Genomic DNA, 17018 nt, shown 5'->3' with positions numbered 1-17018 from the left:
CTCAGCCTAGTCACCGCTTCGCGGACCTCGGGCTCGAAGCGCCTGCCGGTGACGGGATCCCTGTACTCCAGAAAGTCGCCCATCTGTTTCTGGAGATGCCTGCATACAGGGATCACCTGGCTGAGGAGGGCAGAGCTTTTGCTCAGGGTCTCGGTGGCGTTCAGGAACGGCTTGAGGACCGCCACCAGCTGGGACATGGCGTCCCACTGCTGCTTGCCCAGGTGGTGGACGCCCATGTCCCTGACCCTGAACAAGTCGTGGATGGCACGCTGTTGCTCCACCATCCGCTCCAGCATCAGGTAGGTGGAGTTCCAGCGTGTCACCACATCCTGCACTAGCCTGTGCTGCGGGAGATTCAACTCCTCCTGCTTCTCCCGCAGCAAGCGACTGCCCTTGACGCTGTGGTGGAAATGGCCTGCCACCTTTCTGCAGCTCTCCAGGAGGTTACGGATCCCGGACAGGGGACCGAGGTTGGGCTTGCTGCTGCCCATCCCAAGGCCATCCCTCACCACCAGGTTCAAGACGTGCGCGATGCAGCGGACGCCCTCGAATCCGCCGTCGCGCACCGCCTTCACCATGTTGGCTCCCCCGTCCGTGACCATGTAACCGCGGGTGACCTTCTGCCCAGCTAGCCACCCATCCACCATGCGGTTCATGGCCTCCGTAATCTCCCCTGCCGTGTGGGACTGGTCCATCACTTGCGTGTGGAGGAGGGCCCAGCAGTAGCCCTCCTTGCCAGTCCCTGTAGTGCTGGATCCTTCCTGCCCCACGGCTGCCCACCAGTGTGCCGTCAGGGACAGGTAAGCGTGCACTCCGCCCTCGCTGGACCAAATGTCCGAGGTGAAGTGCACCATCCGTGCCTCTGCCTGGCACAGACGACCCAGCACTAACTCCCTGCAGGAACGGTACAGGGAAGGCACCACCCGCCTGCTCAGGGTGGTGCGACACGGCAGCTTGTAGTATGGCACCACAAGCGCCATCAGCCTCTTGAAGCCTGCGTTGTCGACGAGGCTGAATGGCTGGTCGTCCAACGCCACCATCTCACCGATTGACGTGGTGATCTGGGAGGGCGTTGGAAAACGCCATCTTGTGGTTCCATACTTCCCCCACCCCATTTCCGGCAGGGTTGCCTGCCTAACCCTTGTGGGGATGGGAGATGGAGAGCTGAGACTGGAAGTGCCAGCAGCAGCAGCAGCAGCAGCAGCAGCAGCAGCCGCCGCCTTCGGCTTTCCCCTGGAACCAGTCGCCTTGCCCGCCTCTTTCCCCAGCAAGACCGACTGGTGCTGCCTCTTAAGATGCATCTTCATGCTGCTGGTTCCATAATGCCCTGTCGATGAACCCCTGCTTAGGCTGAGTTTGCAGTGGCGACAGACAGCAAAGCGGGGATCCGCTCCCAACTCAAAGTGGTCCCACACGATGCTTGTCTTTCGTTTCCGTGGTGACACCACCAATTGCCCGCCTGAGCTCTCTGGTGTTGCCACAGAAACAGGGGTGTGGGATGAGACTGGGGAGAGAGCCTCGGCCTGCTGCTGCTCCTCCTCAGCCCCCACATCCTGGAGGCCCACCGCCTCCTCCTCCTCCTCCCCCCCCTCCACTGTGCTGAGGACCTCGTCTAGGTCCATCATCGGGCTCGTGGGCTGAAAGGAGAATGAAGGAGTTGGGGATACTCCTCCTCCTCTAATGGCACTGCTGCCACGTGCCTCTTGCAAACGGGCACTTTTCCCATTCCCACCCTCAAAAAGAGAACGCCGGGCACAAGTTGCAGAAGAGAGTGGCTCTGCCTGCTGCTTGTCCTGCTTCTGTTTTGGAGCAGTCAGCCAAGGAGTTGCCCGTTTGAGTTTCACAGGAGGAGAGGAAGCCTGCTTACTGCTGGCAGACTGAGCCTTGCTGCTTTCAGCACGCCTGCTTCCTCTTTTCATGATGACTAACAAAATATTAATACTACTAATACTATGTATAAGGTACTACTAAGAATATGTATAAGAAGATATAATATGTTTAAATGTAGGGAAATGGGACAAGAACAATAAAATATACTACTACTAATATGTATGAGAATATACTAATATATATATATATATCTACTACTAAGAATATCTACAAGAATATAATAATATGTTTAAGAATATTACTAATAAATGTAGGGAAATGGGACAAGAAATGGGACAACCACTACTATAACAAGAACAAAATATGAATACTACTACTACTAATATGTATGAGAATGTATACTAATAGACTACTAAGACTATGTCAAAGAATATAATATAATATGTTTAAGAATAGGGAAATGGTGTGCGTATGCTTTCCCCAAAATGCTCAATCTGTGGCTGCCTGTTGAACTTGACAAAAGCAGCCCACTCCGTCGAAGTTACACAGAGAAGAAAAAGAGAATCCAATTTTTTTGGTATATTTGGTATATAGAAGATAGAAGGAAACACAATCAGGATTTAAGAGAGGGGAGGGGGGAAAAGAACCAACCACTACTATAAGAAGAACAAAATATGAATACTAATATAATATGTATGAGAATATATACTAATGGACTATGTGAAAGAATATAATAAAATATGTTTAAGAATATAAATGTAGGGAAATGGGACAAAAACTGTGTGTATGCTTTCAAAAGAAAGCTTTCACAAAAGCAGAACAGTCAGGCTTTAATACAGGGAAGGGGGGGGGGCAACCAACCCAACCAACCCAACCACACACTCCAAAATTCAAAAATAAAGTTTATATTAAATCAAAGTAAGGGGAAAACACAGGGCAAACTAAGCTACAAGTCAGAAAGAAGCAAACAAACACACACACACGCCAAACTAAACCTATCCTAATCTATCTCCAAAGTCCAAAGCAGGAGCACTAACTAACTAAGTGTTCCCTCCACGAACGCCAACCCACAAAGAGACACAAAACAGAAAGTTCTCAGGGTGGGTCTGCCTTAGTCCCCCCTCCAACGCTGGGATTGGAGGAGGATGCTTTCTGAGGAGATCAATTCTCATCAGGATTGGGAGTTGAATGTGCCTGTCATCGCTTCCAAAAAAATAAAAATAAAAAAATAAAAAAAACCCAAACCCCGATTTTTAAAAAAATATTGCACGTGAACCACAGCACGCAGAAAGTTGAGAGTGGTCTCAAAATGACCCCCATCCACGACTCTCTGTGCACAAGAATTTTCAGAACGATAGCTTAAACCCCCCCCCAGTTATCCCCGATTCTTTCCCTCAATGCAATCCTATGGGCGAAAAGCCGAAACGGAGCCCCGCGGTTGACCCTATTTTTAAAAAAATATTGCACGTGAACCACAGCACGCAGAAAGTTGAGAGTGGTCTCAAAATGACCCCCATCCACGACTCTCTGTGCACAAGAATTTTCAGAACGATAGCTTAAACCCCCCCCCAGTTATCCCCGATTCTTTCCCTCAATGCAATCCTATGGGCGAAAAGCCGAAACGCAGTTTGAGCCCCGCGGTTGCCCCGATTTTTAAAAAAATATTGCACGTGAACCACAGCACGCAGAGAGGTGAGAGTGGTCTCAAAATGACCCCCATCCACGACTCTCTGTGCACAAGAATTTCCAGAACGATAGCTTCAAAAACAACGTAGTTATGCGCGATTATTTGCCGCAATGCAATCCTATGGCGAAATGTTTTCAAGATGGCGACCGGAGCGCTCCGCCTGAACTCGGAGCTCCGAAAAATGGTCGCTTCTCTTCGCCTTGCTTCTAGGGGGTCCGCGGTCCGCTCCTACTCCGCCTCTGGGTAAGGCGGAGCAGGCCAATCCGCTACTGCTTCTACGCTCCTAATCGGAGCGGAGCACATCCCTACTGAATACGGCTTGGCTTTCTGGCTTAACTACTGTGGTTAAAGCCATGGTTTAAGGTGTCTTCTGAATGGGCCCACTAATGATGGATTGATTCCTACCCTGCTACATACAATTGCTGCACTGTATTTTTAACCAATTTACTATGCAGTTAATACAGCTTGAATGCTAACATTCCTTAACGTTGGAAATGAGGCACCTTCTTTTCCCTGCTCATCTTGAATCACCAGTGATTTTAATTCATGGTTTCCTGTTTCTCCATATATCCCTGTCTTCATGCATTGCCAAATAGCTTAATTTGGCATATGGCTAACAACACAGTCCTCTATATGCCTACTCAGAAGTAAGTCCCTTTGCATTCAATGGGGCCTAGACTCGGGAAAGTGAGTATAGGATCACAGTGAAAGAAAGCTGGGCACTGGAATTTGTGTTCTACTTGTTCTACTCTATTACGTGAATGCCTGCTTCTGAGATGGGGTGTCGGTGTAATGCAGCCATTAGAAGCGGCAATATTATCCCAAAGTCCAGGGGCATTTCAGTATCCTGTTCCCCAATGCAGAACCCCATTTGCAAACATTTTGAGATCAACACAAGCGGAATGGCCAAAGCACACAGCGCCACACCCTGTATGCTCACCTAATCCTTGCTGTGCAGAAGCAAAACAACTGAGGATCAAATGGCTAATCTAGATCCACATTTCTTATGGTCTTAAATTGTTTTCTTCTTTCGTAATGGGATCTTCCCAATTTTGGCCTGTATGGTCCCCCCCCCTTTCTTTTTTTTTTGCCAGATGAATACAGGGTGGGTGTCAGCTAATATTGATTCACATAGAACTGGGATAAAGTGCAGTGAGGCAGGGACTGAATGTAGGAGCCATTCTAAAGCATTCTGTCTCCATGCAGCATGAACAGACAATGTGTTCTAAGACACTAGGAGAAACATCAAGCTGTCAAAAATGGCTACCCTTGTTTAATTTCCTCTGCCCCCTTTTAATGTGTGGTGCAACTGACCTTATGTCCTGATATCATGGGTGGTAGGTTTTCTGGCCCATTAGTGGATACCGCTAGTGGAGGCAGGGAGACACGTTGGTTCGTGAAATTTGGATCCATGACTATTCCGACATAATTCTCAATGCAGTCAGTGAGGGGTTACTCCTAGAATGAAGTCTAAATTAAGTAATTTGATTGACTGGACCATTTTTAAAAACTTATTCCTAGTATATATCATTGAAGGATCCTACTTCAAAGATCAGGTCAAGGATGGTAACTTGCATATTTTAAAGATCAGAATGTTTTCTTGGGCAAGTATATGGTCACTTGAAAAGCCCTAAAGAAATAGATGAGTTCATTTTTTTTACCCAAACAATTTAGGTTTTTTACAACTATGAAAATGCTATTCTGTGTAGAGTTGTGTTCGTGATTAGTTTAGACATGGAATCAGCCACAGTAACTTGCATGGTTTCATTGGTTCCTGTGCTGAGCGCACAATTGGTGCTTGTGTTGGCTTTTTCTACAGTCATAATCCACAGTGATTTTCATGGATAACATAATTAACTCTATGGCGTCCCTTTTGGGCCATAGCTAGACCTAAGGTTTATCCCTGGATCGTCCAGGGGTCAAACCTGTTCATCTAGGTGACACACAGGGGATCCAGTGCTCAGGCAGGGGCGAACCCTGGATGATCCCAGGATAAACCTTAGGTCTAGCTGTGGCCTAAGTGCCACACAGGGCATCCAGTGCTCAGGCAGGGGCGAACCCTGGATGATCCCAGGATAAACCTTAGGTCTAGCTGTGGCCTAAGTGCCACACAGGGCATCCAGTGCTCAGGCAGGGGCGAACCCTGGATGATCCCAGGATAAACCGTAGGTCTAGCTGTGGCCTTGGTCTTTCTGCATTGGTGTTAGCCTCACACTTGCTAGAGGTGGTTTTAATGACGTGTGGATTGTTAAAGGAATGTTCTGGTGTTCTCGCTGGGTTTGGCGATTATTGCCTCTTGGTTGTTTTTAGAATCACATAATTAACTGTGGAGTACTGTTCTTGCCAATTTAAGCACTTATATTGGCTCATTCTAGGAATACACAATGAGAGAGAGATGCCAGAATACCTTCGATAATGGAAGAACAAAGGCAATTCCAAGTCACAGAGAAAGAAGGTTTATTTATTTATTTACTGCATTTCTATACCGCCCAATAGCTGGAGCTCTCTGGGTGGTTTACAAAAATAAAAACAATGAAAACCATTCAAAATTTAAAACAAACAACAGTATAAAAGCATGGTATAAAATACAATATAAAAGCACAACCAGAATAAAACTGAGCAGCAATGCAGAAATTAATACAGATTTAAAATATTCTTTGATGGACTTGATAGAGCACATTCGGACTGTTCCTGCTGCCCCTTGCCAAATGTCTGGGGACAAAATAACATTTACAAATATTAAAATATGTTGAAAGATGCTTTCCCAGTACTCAGTGCTTACATCGATGATATTTTGGAATAATGTCGTGGGGTTTAACCAGGCAGATGAAATAAATTTGGTTGGATTAATCTGTCTGGTTTTTAATTATTAAATGTAAATAGATTTGCACATCACCAGCTCATCAATATAGATACCCATGAGGAATTGCATTAGGTAAACTCTTTGACCTAGTTTGCACATTAACGGCAACGTAGCATATGGGTTGAGTATGGGTTGTTTTTGAATTGTGGGTTGTTGTTACATGTGAACGCTGCACTATGGTTAAACTGTGGGTTGTTAATCATGGACAACTCAGAATTTACAATCCAATAGCAACCCATGAGTTCTCTTCCTGGATTGTGTAATCTGTCAGGTGACACATACCTGCAGTGGGTGAGGCCACTTCTAGAATTCAGTTCAATTTGCTCATCTTCCTCTGAGCCTCTCAAAAATTTTCTTTTGGATAAAACTCCAGATTAAGCCTGTGTGCCCACTGAATGAAATATACACAATGGATTAAAAGTGGATTTACAACTTCCTGCTTGCCATTGGGTTGGCTATCCCTCTCGGGGGCATATGGCCAAATCCGTGACGTGGATGGAGGCCTGTCAATTCTTGCGGTGAGTATGTGAATCTTGGGTGGCTCTCTATAAAAACAGCAGAGGCTCATCAAGGAAGCCTGAGCCTGGGCAGCAGAGACTCAGAAGACTTGAAGAACTAAGAGGTGAGTAAGGCGAAACATTGTGTGTGTGTGATGTGAGGAATGGAGGCCTCTTCCAGGTATCAATAGCATCAACAGAAGCAGGCAGTGGAAGTTGGTGGCTCCAATTTCAGTGGGGCTATGAATCCATTCCCACGTTTCAGTCAGAACCAACCAGAATTTTAAAGAGCTATCCACTGTGCTGAACCAATTAAGGACTGTATTTCTTCAGGCATCGTCTGTCAGGTAACACATGCTGGCAGTGGATGAGGCCAGAGCAAACAGTGTCTGTTTGGAGCATCCTTTTTTCTTTAAATCTATCTACACTAGTACTAGCCCCCTTTCTCTCTCTGCTACCTTTTCTTTCACACTCTCTCCCCTCCTCCTTCCAAAGCTGCCTGGGGAGGGACAGATGACTCTTGCCCAAAGGAAGAAACCATCATTCTCATCTTACACTCACCCTAATTCCATTTTATATTTCCTCTCCTCCTACTCCTCGTTTCCTGGGCTGCTGTCGGTCATGCACTAGGAGAAGCCAATATGAAGACATCCTTGGCCTTCCTGTTTCTTCTGCTGGGTAAGTTGAACCAAGAGAGCAATTTAAGCCTCACCAGAGGCTGGTGTCTGGAAATGGGTAAACAAACAAGTCAAAATGAGTGAAAGATCACAGAAGGTGCTTTCGGCCCTGAATGGAAGAAGGTCACACCAAGAATCACCGAGGTGATTCAACCCTTGTTAAGCTGTTAGCTGGTATAGGGCCTCCCATGGGAATCCATAAGCCCAGCAGCCTCCTAGATTCCTACAGGTTCTCTCCTATGTCCAGAATAAGGATGTGCAAATCAGCCAAATTTGAGCTCACCGAAATTCTCCATATAGATCTGGCATGAGATTCACAATCCTCTCTCTCTCTCTCTCTCTCTCTCTCTCTCTCTCTCTCTCTCTCTCATGCACACAGGTTCAGCCCTGCCTTCTCCAGTACCTGAAACAAGAGAAAGCAATGGTAAGATCGAATGCATGCATATTTTTAGTAACCTGAGTTATTTAAATGAGTCAGATCATAATGTGCAGATAAATCATTGCTGATGACATTGGACATGACAGGTATCCATCATGATTATGCCAACTTGAGTAGGGTCCACCTAAGCAACAAGGGTTTAAGCAATGGATTTAGGAATCAAACTGATCATCATTGTACATATTTTCCTAAAAGCCCTCACAACATGCTGGAAGAAACCCCCAGATATAATTTGAAACACTGAGAATAAGTTTCTAGTTATCATGGTTGTAGAGGGGGAGGGGGATGTGCAAACCAGCAAAATTCGAGCTTGCTAAAGTTCTTTTAATTCCACTTTGTAGTTTGTTCTGAAATGAGTCTGTGTCAGATTGCCACCTTTGCTTTTTTCCTTTTTGTCACAAAAATCCATGCAGATTTTTGTGCTCATTTTTCCAAATGTGTGCATCAGTGGTGCACATTTTTGAAATGTAGGCATTCTTCTCCCGAAGATAAAAGCATATTTCTGTGCATTTTTCAAAAGTATGCATTTTTTCCAGTGAACATTTTTGTATGCTTGCTGTTGAACACTTATTTTATTTTTGTGTGTGGAAGGGTTCTGGAAGAGGGCCTGGCTTAAGAGGAGCCATCCACATTGCAACTTCTTGGTGCAGGTCCCACTTGCATTGGTGCATACAGTTCTGTCATGAGTGATGGAAGGAGCAGCAAAAGTTCTATAGGTGGTGTTATAAGTATGACGTCCCACCTGCACCTGCAGGACATCATCTGACATTGCAGGCATCATGTTGTCATGCATGTGGGGACCAAGCCATAGATTGCATGCCAAGGCAGAAAAAAGCAATGGGTTGGATCCAAATTAAGTTGAACTTTGTCCCCAGTTAATATCTGTTATGACTAACTTGACCCATTGATTTCAATGGGACCCAAGCACATTTAACTTCATCTAGAGCCAATCCTATGTAAAGCATACACCTTAAAGCAAGCTTGATCTAATAATAAGAGGACTACATTCAATAGCATGTACACTGATGGTGCTATATAAATAAATAAATAAATAAATAAATAAATAATAGCTTGTGCAATGTAAGTGTTTTTGAAGATATTATATAGTCTGCAGTCTTATAGGGAGAAGGTTTCACTGAGGCTTCCTTCTGTGTAGGCATGCATTGGATCACACCTTAAAATATCTGATTATGGAACTTTACACATTCTCATGAGGGCTTCCCCACCCCATGATGATGCACAACAACATCCACTTTCTCATTGGTTTGTATCAGGTTTGAGATATCAAGGCATTCTCTCTTCCTTCCCTCCAGAACACATTTTGTATCCCTATGGGGAAGCTGTAGGAGATATGAAGAACCCCAAAGATGATGATGGGACATCACCACCGGTCCCCATTTCGCAGCCCTTCATCTTCTACGGCAAGACTTACCACAGCGTTTATGTATGTATGACCCCACCTGTCACACAGCGAGACAAAACCGTAGGAAAGGGGAACATGGCAGTTCTAGTTTGGATGGTTTGGCTGCCCACTTGGCATGAGCGGGCAGCCATAAAAGAGGCATTTCATGAAAGACTCCCATCTTCTCAGAACAGGAACAGTGCACAGCAAAAGCGATGCCTATCAATCTAGGAATGTTTGGTGAGATGATGAACAAGGTTCCATTTCATGGTGCAGCTAGCACTGGACCTTGGGGCCAAAATCCTCCCCACTTCCTTATAGCCCGGGGGCCCCATATGGTCACCCAAAGGGCTGCTGGTGATGAGGGCTTCAGGGTAGCAGAATCAGACTCCATTTTGTTCTCGTTACAATGGTGCTATGATTTAAGGGCGTATGTAATGCAAAAGGGTACAAGTTCAGAGTATTTATTTATTAAAAAATTATGATTGGCAAATAGTTTTGTTGTTTTTCTAACACACAGTATAAGTAAGGTAGTAGCAGTTGTAAAGCATAGAATGGTGTGTAGATTGGGACAACTGGGAGATTTAAAATGTTAGATGTATATTTCACAGTGGAAGTAACACACACTGGGCCCTTTCAGACAACACGCTAAACCATGCTGCTTAACCACAAAATGGTTAATGAAATGCATTAACCTTAAGGGTCTTCTTAAGACTGTGAAGTTCATGGTCTAAATTTACCTAGCTGCACATAGAAATGTTGGAGGAATCCGCCTGGTGTGGTAGTGATGCCTATTGAGTTTTAATCAGGTGTCCTTCCCCCCTCCGGACTTTGGTTCACTATCCCACATGTTTCTGGGTTTCTGAGTTTTTAATTTTATTTGTGTAAAAAGCAGTTTGCTCAATTTTTGCAAATTTCACCTGTAATTTGTGCAAATTGCTCTTTACACAACCTAAAAAACAAAACAACGCCCCCCCCCCCCCACACACACACCAAAAGTCCTTGGATTGGCTCACAAATGCAAGTTGAACTGGGACACTGTGGGAATCCAACAAGCATCAAAAAGAGCTGGATTTCACGGCACTGGGCATTCCTAGCTGCACCATTGGTTTCCTCAACACAGGACAATATGATACCTGGCTGAGAACATTGCTGTCAAAATATTGGAGGGGCTGGTACCTACCAAGGTTCCCATGACCCACTGACTTTGAAACTACCCAGTTTTGGAGAATCTTCCTTTGGAACTTCAAAGTGATCTCGAGAGGCTGGAGTGCTGGGCTGAAAACAACAGAATGAAATTTAATAGGGATAAATGGCAAGCTCTACACCTAGGAGGAAGAAACCAAATGCACAGTTACAAGATGGGGGATACTTGGCTCAGCAATACTGCAAGTGAGAAGGATCTTGGAATTGTTGCAGATCACAAGCTGAATATGAGCCAACAGTGTGATATGGCTGCAAGAAAGGCAAATGCTATTTTGGGCTGCATTAATAGATGTATAGCTTCCAAATCACGTGAGATACTGTTTCCTCTCTATTCGGCCCTGGTTAGGCCTCATCTAGAGTATTGCGTCCTGTTCTGGGCACCACAATTCAAGAAGGATGCAGACAAGCTGGAGCGTGTTCAGGGGAGGGCAACGAGGATGATCAGGGGTCTGGAAACAAAGCTCTGTGATTAGAGATTGAAATAACTGGGCATGTTTAGCCTGGAGAAGAGAAGGTTGAGAGGAGACATGATAGCACTCTTCAAATACTTGAAAGGTTGTCACACAGAGGAAGGCAAGGATCTCTTCTCGATCATCCCAGAGTGCAGGACATGGACTAATGGGCTCAAGTTATAGGAAGCCAGATTCCGGCTAGACATCAGGAAAAACTTCCTGATTGTTAGAGTAGTACGGCAATGGAACCAATGACTTAGGGAGGTGGTGGGCTCTCCCACACTAGAGGCCTTCAAGAGGCAGCTGGACAACCATCTGTCATGGATGCTTTAAGGTGGATTCCTGCACTGAGTAGGGGGTTGGACTCGATGGCCTCATCCAAGTCTACTATTCTATGATTCTATGAAATTTCCTAGTTTGGGAGAATCCTCCAGTTCTGAAATCTTCCTTTCTAATACAATTGGTTAGTTGCTCTTGCCACAGGTAGAAGATATGCTCCAGAGGGCTGACCCTTCCTATCCTTATGAAGAATTTAAATATTGTTATTTAAATATGGGTAGATTTACTGGTAATATACCTAGACCAGTTACACTTTGCTTTTGCCTGTTGTTTGAGATTCCACAAGCTCAGTGGCCACAAAGGATACCCTCAGGGCAATCTGTTTTAGGCTAGGAAAATATTTTGTTTTATAGATTCTATTAAGTCTTACATTGCTGCTCTCTGCCTCATCACAGGTTAACAACAACGGTGTGGTTTCCTTTTCCGTTCCTGTCCCAGAATACACCCCCAAACCCATCCCCTTGGTAGATGGAAAAGCCTTTGTTGCCCCTTACTGGGGGGATGTCAACAATATCTTGGGGGGTGAAGTCTATTACCGGGATGTACATGACCCAGAACTGCTGAAACGCATCACCAGTGATATCAACAAGTACTTTCCTAACATCCCTTTCAAAGTCACTTGGGCCTTCGTGGCCACCTGGGACCGTGTGGCCTATTTTGGGTCTATGTCCAACAGGGTAAGTCACTCCTAGTATTAACAAGAGCCTAACTATTTTTCCGTTTCCGCTAATTCTTCAGCTGGGCCCTCTCCTGGTCAATGGCAACTTGGCCACTTGGATTGGCTTCTGTATTGCATGGCTTTACAGGGAGTTCTTTTTTGTAAACTGGAACGGAATGAGGTGGCAGGGTTATGGCTAAAATGTGGCTGAGACAAGGGCCATAATTAATTCTAGCTCCATAAGATCTCATTCAAATGCGATCTGGACTTTATTTTAATTACATGTAGTAGCTACTGCCACTGGTGAAGAATGTATTCACGCTGTGACATGCCGAATAAGAATCCCAATGATAGATTAGAATCTCATTCTGAAATATTAGTCTATTAACTTTCCAACTGGGCAAAGATCTCCATTATTAAAAACTAACTGACATCATATTATTAGATTATTTATTTATTTATTATTTATTTAAAATATTTATATCCCACCCTATATCACTAAGATCTCAAGGTGGCGTACAGATAAAAACATACAGTATAAAACAATAAATATACACAGTTAAAAACAAATTAAACCATAATCCAAGTTAAAACAATATATAATTAAACACTCATTTGGCTCCAGCCTCAAGAAATCAAATCAACAAAGACAATAGCAAACATCCCTAAAGCAAAGAGGAAAAGCCAGAGGCTGAGAACATTCTTCCTATGCTAACATGCCCATGTCTTAGGGTCTTCAGGGGATGCTCTTCTCCAGGGAAGCTCATTGTCTGGGAACTAGTCACAGGGCCTTCTCTGCAGTAGCTCCCGACGTGTGTAGAATGCCCTCCCCATTAGATTTTGACTGTCACTGATGCTACTATTGATTTGGCACCAGGTTAAAACTTACTTATCTGCCCGGGCATACTAATGTGTTGTAGCTTATGTTTAATATCTCTGCTGTTTTTATTTATTTATTAAGGCATTTTTATGCCGCCTTTCAGCCAAAAAAGGCTCTCACGGCTGCTTACAAAAGTATTTCTTGACAGTCCCTGCCCACAGGCTTACAATCTAAAAGACATGACACAAAAGGAAAGGGGATTGGGAGGGAGGAGGAGTGGAGAAAGGAAAGCAAATTCAGGCACTACAACCTTAGTTGCAACTTTTTATGTGCTTCTAATTTGTTTTCATTGGAAATTTTTGTGGTGTGTTGCATTATCTTGGGGCTTGGGTTTTTTTTTGGGGGGGGGAAGGGGTTATGCCTGCTGTGTACTGCCCTGATATCTTAGGATGAAGGGGGGATAGGTGATGCTTCTAAGAAATAAATAAATTGTGATTAAATCCATGCTGGGTCTTGACATCACTCATTCTGCTTGACTTTACTACAGGTAAACACTTTCCAGGCTGTTTTATGTACCGATGGCCACACTGCCTTCGTAATATTCAACTATGGAAGGATCCAGTGGACAACAGGTGCAGCAAGTAATGGAGATCCCAGAACTGGTCTGGATGGCATCCCAGCACAGGTAGGTGGACCTCTGTCAGGGTCCAGGGCGTGGGCAGCAAGGCCTCAGCGCAGGAATGCTGGGACTGGGATGGAACTGGCAAACAGAGTCCAGGCGGGGCTGGAGGCAAAAGGCAAGGTCCAGAAGCAAGCAGGGTTCAGAGTCCAAAGGCAAAACAGAGTCCAAGCAGGGCTGGAGGGGGAAGGCACGGTCCACAGACAAGCAGGGTTCAGCATCCAGGAGCAACAAGGTTCAAGCAGGACCAGAGGCAAGAGGCAAGAGGCAAGAGGCAAGAGGCAAGAGGCAAGAGGCAAGAGGCAAGAGGCAAGAGGCAAGGCAAGGCAAGGCAAGGCAAGGCAAGGCAAGGCAAGGCAAGGCAAGGCAAGGCAAGGCAAGGCAAGGCAAGGCAAGGCAAGGCAAGGCAAGGCAAGGCAAGGCAAGGCAAGGCAAGGCAAGGCAAGGCAAGGCAAGGCAAGGCAAGGCAAGGCAAGGCAAGGCAAGGCAAGGCAAGGCAAGGCAAGGCAAGGCAAGGCAAGGCCTGGAATTGTAGAAAGTCAGGCACTGTCTACAGCAAGCACAGGAGACCATGTTGCTGTGGCAAAGGCTGGAACAGAAATGCAGTTCTTATATAGCTCCTTCCTGGCTGCTCCCAGCTGGTCTGCATCAGGCCATCTGGGAGTGCTTCCTGATATGGGCCTGGGTCCTGCAACTACTCTGCAGCTGGCAAGGTGCACTGTGGCCGCCAGGTGGTACTGTAGAACAGAATCTGACAACCCTGCTGTAGTGGCCAGCAGGGTGGCCACTACAGTGACTGCTTCCTTCATGGTTTGAGAACCTGGTCCTCTCTGTCCTTTGAGTTTTTGGGTCCTTTAATGACAGGGGAAGGATACAGGTCCTGGGAAGACTCCCCGATGATCCCAAATATTCGTACTGTTTGTCATAAAGCAACATTTGGATGTCATGCAGATACGGTTGGTGTTGTTTATTTCAGGCTGGTTTTAACAGTGGTGATGACAAGAACTACTACAGCATCCCTGACTCCCGCACTCCTCGAATTGTCAACATTACAAAGACTAGCAATGTGCAGGACCAAGGACGATGGGTATTCCAGGTGGATAATTTCAAAGTGACCGGAGTCCCTGAAGAGCTTATGCCTAAGAAAGAACCAGAGCCAGTACCTCCCGTGGTCCAAGAGCCAGTACCTCCCGTGGTCCAAGAGCCAGTACCTCCCGTGGTCCAAGAGCCAGTACCTCCAGCGGTCCAAGAGCCAGTACCTCCCGTGGTCCAAGAGCCAGTACCTCCCGTGGTCCAAGAGCCAGTACCTCCAGTGGTCCAAGAGCCAGTACCTCCCGTGGTCCAAGAGCCAGTACCTCCCGTGGTCCAAGAGCCAGTACCTCCCGTGGTCCAAGAGCCAGTACCTCCCGTGGTCCAAGAGCCAGTACCTCCCGCGGTCCAAGAGCCAGTACCCACTGAGGTCCAAGAGCTAGTACCACATTTGGCCATAGACCCAGTACACCCCGACTTCCAAGAGCCAGGAGTCCCCGAGGTTGAAGAGCCAGTGGGCACTGAGGTTGAGGAACCAGAAGTCCCCAATGAACAAAAACCAGTTCTTCCTATAGAAGAGATAGAGAGCCTTGAAGACAGTGATGACTGTGAGTGGTAAGTATATCAAAGCAAGGGGTGGGTGACAGCTGGCTTTTCTTGGAAATCCTCAGGTACCATTCCTGTTCTTGTTACAAAAGCGGAGACATTCCTCCCATGTCTTCTGGTTCAAACAAAATTCTCTTTCATTCTTTCCAGCTTTTGCAAAGTCTCACCCCCTTACTGAGCCCCTCACTGTTTCAAGATGACAAAGGTTACTTATAAATATTCCTTAGAAAAGACATGGGGGGGCGCAAGGTGCAATCTTGGCTGCCCCACCCCTGTCCAAAAATAGATGAACTCCTTCATCTTTAAGATCAGGGCCAAATTAAAGGAGTTGAAGAAGCCTTATGCTAAGCTACACCTTGGAAGTCCCTGAGTGGCTGACCCTCTCCCACCTGGTGCACCGTCCTTGCTGGTCCTGCAATCCCTGTCTTCTCCCTAGTTATCATCACATCTGTGGCTAGTCAAATGTCAATATGGCCAGTGATTACCATTGCACAATATATATTGCTGCTGTGCCTGAGAAAGGCGAGAAAGGAAGAGAAGGCAAGGAACCTATTCTGCTAGCTAGAGTGTGAAATATGAATAGACCATTGAACACCTCGTCTTTGACCCTTCAGCTGCTTTCTGTATTCAGCAGCCATGGTCAGACTTCAAGCTTATAGAGGCCATCTTGTTCCTTTGCTAGAACCTTGAGGTCCAGCTGAAGGCAACGGCAAAATGATTGCTGGGGAGTGGGAGGGGTTCCATGCAAACTGGTAGCTCAAGAGGTGGACCCAATGATCTACTGCACCCTAAAATCCGTATGATATGCCAGGATAACCTGCATATAGAAGAAACACACACACACACACGTCTGAATTATTACAGACCAAGGAGTGAAACAGGCGTGTGTGTGTGTGTGTGTGTGTGTGTAGGGGGACTTTTTTGTTTTTATTGGTAAACAACCGGGAACCAAATTCCAGTATTCCAATTATTGAGGTGGGTGGGGTGGAGGCAATGGGTCGCTTTGTGTAATCCACAAGCCTCAGAACTGAGTCTCTTAAGTTTAGCTAAATCATGCCCCCCCTCCTGTAGCCATTGAAAAGCATTCTCTAAGGGGGCCATTATAAAAGACAAGAGGGCCAATCCCCTTATGTCCCATGTGAAATTCAAGTACAGTCAAAGTCCCTTCTTGATCTGCTGCAAAACTGATCCACTAGATACTGATCTCCCAGTTGATGCCTATCTACCTTCCCCCCACTTATGAGATGGTGTCGGGATGGTAAAAACCTCTAGTCCAAGGAAAATCTCACCATACAACCCTCTCTGCTTTTTAAGATGTCCTTTATCCCTTTTCAAAAATGTATTTATTTTTAGGAAAAGCAAAGCAACATCCTTTGCACAGTGCACACTATTTGCTGTTGCTGTAGTCGCAATTCCTTACAGTGCAGATGGGCAGAGGGATAAAGCTCAGGATGAAACTATTTAGTTGGGTGCCACTGGAAGGGCATCGGTCCCACTTTAAATAATAATAATAATAATAATAATAATAATAATAATAATAATAATAATAATAATAATTTTGGATGTGCCCTGAAATGATAGTATTTTCCTTCTGGTGCAAACCTTGCCTTTCTTTCTCCTCCAGATGAAACCACCTTTGTTTCAGAAGACCTTTGCAAATGCCATCAGAACAGAGACAGCTGGGACATGGAACAATGCCTCTGCTGCCCTCTATAGGCTGGGAGCCTTCTGCAGTCACCATTAAATTGTAGTGTAGCAATAAACAGAAATGCTGGCATTGTAGTTGTGCTCTTTCTTTCAAGAGGTGGAAAACTGAAAGGTGCTTTTCAGAAAA

The 17018-nt window shown here is 45.6% G+C and overlaps 2 protein-coding genes across 2 annotated transcripts in view; one reads left to right on the top strand and one right to left on the bottom strand.

Moving 5' to 3' along the window:
* The window catches only part of LOC134407723 (leucine-rich glioma-inactivated protein 1-like), a 183778-nt gene that overhangs the window by 9680 nt on the left and 157080 nt on the right, over positions 1-17018 (bottom strand). The window lies entirely within an intron of this gene.
* On the top strand, positions 7519-15197 carry LOC134408359 (alpha-tectorin-like). Its single transcript, XM_063140617.1, has 5 exons — positions 7519-7555; positions 9307-9437; positions 11788-12069; positions 13418-13555; positions 14526-15197. Exons 1-5 carry the CDS (start codon positions 7519-7521, stop codon positions 15195-15197), a joined length of 1260 nt encoding a protein of 419 aa, XP_062996687.1.

Source organism: Elgaria multicarinata, chromosome 13 (genome assembly GCF_023053635.1).
Source record: "Elgaria multicarinata webbii isolate HBS135686 ecotype San Diego chromosome 13, rElgMul1.1.pri, whole genome shotgun sequence".
Lineage (NCBI taxonomy): Eukaryota > Metazoa > Chordata > Lepidosauria > Squamata > Anguidae > Elgaria > Elgaria multicarinata.
This window is presented reverse-complemented; position numbering and strand designations above follow the sequence as displayed.